This window comes from Priapulus caudatus, unplaced genomic scaffold, assembly GCF_000485595.1.
Source record: "Priapulus caudatus unplaced genomic scaffold, Priapulus_caudatus-5.0.1 Scaffold126, whole genome shotgun sequence".
Taxonomy (NCBI): Eukaryota; Metazoa; Priapulida; class Priapulimorpha; order Priapulimorphida; family Priapulidae; genus Priapulus; species Priapulus caudatus.
Genome location: NW_014577187.1, coordinates 461,060 through 467,863, shown reverse-complemented (window position 1 = coordinate 467,863; position 6,804 = coordinate 461,060). Strand labels below are relative to the sequence as shown.

General features: G+C 49.1%; 1 protein-coding gene across 1 annotated transcript in view; it reads left to right on the top strand.

Moving 5' to 3' along the window:
• The window catches only part of LOC106805753 (dual specificity protein phosphatase 16-like), a 42,011-nt gene that overhangs the window by 32,575 nt on the left and 2,632 nt on the right, over window positions 1-6,804 (top strand). The window contains exons 6-7 of the mRNA XM_014807469.1: window positions 4,715-4,896; window positions 6,292-6,439. Coding sequence (XP_014662955.1) covers window positions 4,715-4,896; window positions 6,292-6,439 — 330 coding nt within the window. The remainder of the gene's footprint in view (window positions 1-4,714; window positions 4,897-6,291; window positions 6,440-6,804) is intronic.

Sequence of the window (6,804 nt, the reverse complement as noted above, 5' to 3'; positions counted from 1 at the left end):
GAGAGGAGATGAGAGCAGAGTAGATCGAGAGAGAGGAGAGCGAGAGCGAGAGCGAGCAAAGAGCGAGCAAGAGCGAGCGATTAGCGGAAGCGATGAGAGCAGAGACGAGAGAGCAGAGAGAGAGAGAGGAGAGAGAGAGAGAGAGAGAGAGAGAGAGCGCGCGCGAGATCGAGAGCGAGAGAGAGATTGAAGGGGGTGGAGTGATACCTCTGATTGATAGAATGACACACTGACATTGTGTAAACTCTCCCATACCCCTCCCCCTCCCCGTGGCCTCCCCCTCCCACTCCTCCCTGCTTGCCGCGCTACCGCTATAGCTGCCACGTAATTGATTATTGCGCTGCTGCGCGTAGCGGTCGGACCGATGATGAAGCCATCGATGATTAATAACGGTCAACGAACGATGCTGTCGCGCGCAGGCTGCTGTCAGTGACACACGCTGCCTGCTGCCAGAGACGCACGTAGGCTGCCAGAGAGAGTCTCTCTGAGAGACGCACGCAGGACGCACGCTGGCTGCCAGAGAGACGCACGTAGTCTGCCAGAGACGCACGCAGGCTGCCAGAGAGACGCACGCAGGACGCACGCTGGCTGCCAGAGAGACGCACGTAGTCTTGGCCAGAGACGCACGCAGGCTGCCAGAGGACGCACCGCAGGACGCACGCGTGCGCTGCCAGAGCAGACGCACGGCAGGCTGCTAGGAGGACGCACGCAGGACCGCACGGCAGGCTGTCTTTTTATTTTTTCCCAGAGAGCGCACGCAGGCGCTGCTAGTTAAGAGACGGCACGGCAGGACGGCACGCAGGCCTGCCAGAGAGACGCCACGCAGGCCTGCTTAGAGAGACGCACACGCATGGACGCACGCAGGCCTGCTAGAGGAGAACGCCACACGCAGACGCACGCAGCCTGCCAGACGAGACGCACACAGGACGCACGCAGGCGCTGCCCAAGACGCACGCTCAGCGCTGCCAGCGGCACGCACGAGGCTTTCCAGAGAGACACACGCAGAGGCGCACCAGCGCCAGAGAGACACACGGCAGCCGCACGCAGGCCTGCGAGAGACGCACGCAGGCTGCCTGTGACGCACAGAAGTTGCTAGAAAATTCATGCAGGTTGCTAGAGACGCACACAAGCAGGCGAGCGGCGACGGGCAGGGGGACAGCATCCTCCGCAACATCCAGCCCAGCGACACGTGGCGCGTAGAGCTTCCGTTGTTAAGTCGTCGGCAGGGAATCCGTTGTTAAGTCGTCGGCAGGGAATCCGTTGTTAAGTCGTCGGCAGGGAATCAGATCCATCTCTTGTCATCGGCGCCGACGCTCTGACTTCACGCTGGATTGCGCTCGCAGGCGAGAGTGGACGCTGTAGGTGTCTCCCTCCCCCCGGCTGTATGACGGGAGACAATGAGAACGTCGGGCCGTGCAGCCCCGGGCAGCGACGTCATGGCGACGGTCGCCGCGAGGCTGTCGGCGCCGACGACGCGAGAGCGCGTCTAACGCTCGGCTCGGCGACGAAGCGACGGACAGGTAATGGCGCCGCGTGATGATGACAGGTGGTCAGTAAATCCGCTAACGCTGGTTAAACGCGTTGTAACTGGTTGCGCGTAAGCGACACCGATCGCGTGCGTGCGTGCGTGCGTTCGTGCGTGTGTGCGCGTGTGTGTGCGTGCGTGCGTGCGTGTGTGTGTGTGTGAGTATGTGTGTGTAATTCCTTGTTCCTTCTTCCTGACGCTTGCAGATCTTTGCAAAGTGCGCGTATAGATGGCGCTAGTGTAGTTGCACCGGCCGCCATGCGCGCGTCCCACGTTACCACGTAGGGCCTAACTAGGCGCGTTTATATTGGGAAATTCTCGTCTGCTTGACTAAAATCCCGACAACCCGTTGAGCTGCATCGTCACGCAAGCTGAACAATGTTTCATATTGCGGATTTTTCGAATAGTTCTGCATTCGCTACCGCCCACCTGCCCCCATGCCCGCTGTTACGCGTTCGCGCGAATGCCGGGTAAATATTTGTCCAGCCATTGTTTTATAAAGTCGAGGGCGCGCCGATCGCTGTTCATATCGGGCGAAATTAAATTCCGTGATGGCGTGACTCCGGCTACCTCACTCAAGTGTTATTTCAGCACGTCGTTAGTAAAGTTTCTTATGAGATCCCCATCCAAAAATACACCAGGTCGATCGGTTCAGATTGTGATAAAAGCTCCTAATCTGGCGACTTTATTATCACATTTTGAGCAATCCGTGTGCTAATAATATATAATCATATATGAAGCGCTACTACGTATGTGTTTAGCAATCTGCCAGCGGCAGCAGCAAAAACAACAAGAACAACAACAACAACAACAACAACAACAACAACAACAACAACAACAACAACAACAACAACGCCATACGGCGCCCGTGCAGGCGCATCGTGAGGTTTCTTCCCTCATTGATAGTCATCGACGCACCTGCATCACACGTCGAATATGCAACGCAAGGAACCCCCCCCCCCCCCCGTCGCTGTACTCATGTTTACTCAGTTATAAAGAAAATTATTAAGACAGAAGACAGACCGTGTGTTTACCAAAGCCTATTAATTTTACAGCAAATTTTTTATTTCAAGTTCTCATCTCGGTTAATATTAATTTATTAATCCCCAAATATTCATGGTTTCCATAATATCTATAACTAGGCGATATCTAAACTCTATCTATTCATACTCCTACTGTCTACCCTGTTCCTCTGTCTTCAAATAACTACACATGTCCACGTGCCCTTATATCTCTCTAATAAAAGCTCACTTGATTTCTCTCTCAAGTAATCTCCAATAATAAACTCATGAATAACCACCGCATCCGTCATGTTTACTATGGTCCGTCCCAGAGGCCCGACAGCGGCGCGATAGATCCTGGAACCGAGCTCATCATGGCGAACGTTTCAAAAAACGAGGCAACTCGCAGCAAGTGTGGTCCTAAACAGTCAAGTGTCGACCGTCCTACGTTGGTTTATAAGCCTGCACGTTCTCAGAATGCAACCTGTCGCTATGCAGAAGCCGTAGAATGCAGAGTCGTATACGGCGTTAATGTTATGGATTCCTAGGGCGCGGGAGGTAAAGGAACCTCGGTCCGCTTCAAAACAGCCATTCTAAAGTGTCGCAGATAGACAATAACGGCTGAATTGACTTGATTTTGACTTTGAAGACCATAAATTAATTTTGAATTGACTGATTATGATAAGATGAATCCTTTCACGTTTGCGTAGGCGGGGCGGGGGGAAGTTTGAACGCGTGCCCGCTCAGAGGATACCATCGGAAACCAAATGGCGAAGCGAATGGTGCTGTTCAAAGTACGCATTGCATTTCCTGGCGTGGGACGTCGAGTAGGAATGAGTAGTGTGTTGGTGTTTCTGGGCAACACGGTTTGGCGTCTGGCCCCGGTCTGGTCTACCCCAGTGTCTGAGAGACTGGACTCGGTTCCCGTCGTCTGGTGAGTCACTCCATCGTGCGTCGGGTCCTAGCGAACCTGTAGTAGGCGGTGATCGACTGACAGATAATCAAGTATACCGCATAGGGAAGAGGTGAATGTGGAATTTCTCGTGTCCAGCAATGCTAATCTATACGGCGCTGTGTCGCTAAGTTCGTGATCATAAGAGCCGTGGCGTGAGACGTATACTCAAACAAAGAACGCGACTTTGCGAACGTGTAGCGCCGACTACCTAGTAAGGAACAACAGTAGATGTAGTAGAGAACAACGGTAGATGTAGTAAGGAACAACGGTAGATGTAGCAGAGAACAACGGTAGCTGTATCGTGGAACGACGATTGATATATCACTTTACAAATATAACTGTATTATTGAACAAAGGTAGCTTTGGCACGTAACAAAGGCAGCTCTAGCATGGAACAAAGCTAGCTCGAGCATGGAACAAAACTAGCCTTACTACGGAGCAAAGCGAGCTCTAACACGGAACAACGACATCTCTAACGCGGACCAACCTTAGCACTAGCATGGAGCAAAAATAGAGATTCCATTAGTCGGGATGGATCGGGGGCCGGCTGCTTCATTCCGGGATATTCAACTTTAGTTTCTAACTCATTTTAATTTGTAATTTTGTACGTTTCAGAGTAAGAATAACAACGAATGACTAGTCAGCGCAGTGTTGAAAATAGCAGCCTGCCCCCCCCCTCCAGTCCGGGACTCGTAACTTATAGCAGGACTGGCCAATTTCTATGGATTTTACTTTAGGTTATATAGTAGAAATCAAAGTTTTGAAATCGAAATCAGGACTTGGTTCCAAGACTGGTCGGTGTGCGTCTTCGTCATATGTTGACGCCAAGACAGAGATCGTGGAGAACTGGGAGCTGCTGTCAAAACATTGGGACATCGTCATAAGTCTTAAACGTCTTAACCTCTGCACCGACACCTCGTTTTAAAAGTCATTTAATTATATTACGTTAAAATCGCATTTTAGACATGACGATGTCATAACTGTATCGATCATATTGTTATACGATGTACCTGACGACGACCCCCCCCCCCTTTGATTTTCAAAAGTTACATTGCGGTCGTGGTTTTTTTTATTTCGCGATGAATCTGAAGAGGAACTTTGGGGAAGAATCGTTGGCTTCACTTCTCCTCCCCGAGTCGGTAGATGTGTGCGTGCGTGCGTGCGTGTGTGCGTGCGTGCGCGTGTGTGTGTGTCGACAATCGGTCACCGTGTGTTGCTCTCTCTCTCCGGCAGGTGGATTCCTGGCGTTCCAGGGAGCGCATCCGGAGCTGTGCGAGATGAAGAATCAGCGGCTGGTGAGCCTGACGTCACACTCGCAGCCGTGCATGTCGGTGAGCGCCAGCGCTCCGACCAAGATCCTCCCCTTCCTCTACCTGGGAAGCCAGGTAGATGCCCTCGACGTAGAAATGATGCAGGTAAGCTTTCCCCACTTTCCTTCTCTCTCTTTCCTCTAACTGGGAATTCCGAAAGACTCCCTTTATGTACGTAGAAATGATGCCGGTAAGCTATCTTTGCTCCCTTTCCTCTGTCTGGGGAATCTGGAAGGCTCCCTCGATGTAGAAATGATGCAGGTAATTAGCTATCTCTACTTCCGTTACTCTACATGGGCAGACAGGTAGACGCCCTCGACGTAGAAATGATGCAGGCAAGCTTCCCCTACTCTCCTTACCTTCCTCTAAAGGAGAAGCCAAATATTTAGATGCCCGCAACGTAGAGAGGATGTAGGTGTGGCTACCATCCTTCATTTCCTTTATATGTGATAATAAATCAATGTTCTTGACGTAGGAGCACTGCAGGTATAAAGGTATAATTACCTTTCAGTTCCTCTCTATGTAAAGCCAAATGAATTTCCGCAATGTAGAGATGCCGTAGCAATTCCGCATGTACATAGATGAACAATGCTGTGGGTATCCGTGATCGCGTTTTCTCTATTTTTCACGCTGATTTTGTGGAGGAAAACATCTTGTGATGTCTGGACAGGAAAACCAAGCGCCTTGCTTTTATTTCATCGATAAATTATTGGATTATTGAGTTTTTTTTATGCAGAACGATGCAGATTCCACCCTGCACGCCTAACTTGTTGTTAGGGTACTTCGTGTTTATTTACTTGTCGTACTGTACGCGTTGTTTACAGCAAGGCGGCCATCTGCAATACGCGTATTTTGACATTTTGACTGTCCACGTCTCACACTATCATGACAAAACATCCGGGCGTTAAAATCTATATATTATTTATATATAGATTATTATATATTATATTATATATCATTATATTATATTATTTTACAGTATATAATTATATATATATATATATGTGTGTGCGTGCGTGCGTGCGTGTGTGCGTGCGTGCGTGTGTGCGTGTGTGCGTGTGTGTATGTATGTATGTGTGTGCGTGTAATATTTATATTTATGTTATGTTTGTTTATAGGCGCGTCTGTTAGTAACTCCGCAGTGGAAAAGAGGCGCCGGGTTGATATGGAGACCAGATGACGAGCGACTGTAGCATGTAGCAGGCGTTTTCTTAAAAATTACGAGACGTAGCTTGTATTATCCGCATGTCGTTACAAGTGTTTGATGTCGCTGTACGTGCTGCTGTGATACAGGCGTATATATTGCCACCGTACTAACTGATGCTGTTTGAATTACATCGGTGTTTGCAGGTCCGTGACATATCGTACGTGCTGTCTGCTACTCTTATGCGGGTGGAGATACTTCTTTTTACTCAAAAACTGTCCTGGTTTTTAAGTTGGCATTCTGTCTCTCTCTCTCTCTCTCTCTATCCCACACACACTATCTCTTGCTATTTACAGGCCCATGACATATCGTACGTGTTGAATGTATCCAACAACTGTCTCAAGTCGGACAGCGTGCCCAACGAACACTTCCTGCGCATTCCCGTCAGCGACAACTACAAGGAGAAACTCATACCCTGGTTTGACATCGCCTTCAACTTCCTAGGTAAGAGACTGGGCAATGGCTGGCGTTGGCAGGGTGTGAAACTAAGTTCAAATGTTCACTAGCCATCATATCTGATGATTTGTAAAATAAAACTAGCCCTTAATATCTATCGACCAGCCATTAATTCTCTGGGGTGTCTATAGCGATCAGTAGAATCGTACCGTATTTAGCGGTGTACGGGACGTATTATTTTGTCTAGGAAAATGTCTCCAAAAACTACTTCGTGTCCTGTAAGATGAAGGTACAAATGGTCTATACGCGTAACCAGTCCATGTTATGTCACCAGTAATTCTTGCATAAGAACATAGTAGCAGTAGAGTATTATGTAGAGTATATATATATATATATAAATTTGAAGTAAGTAG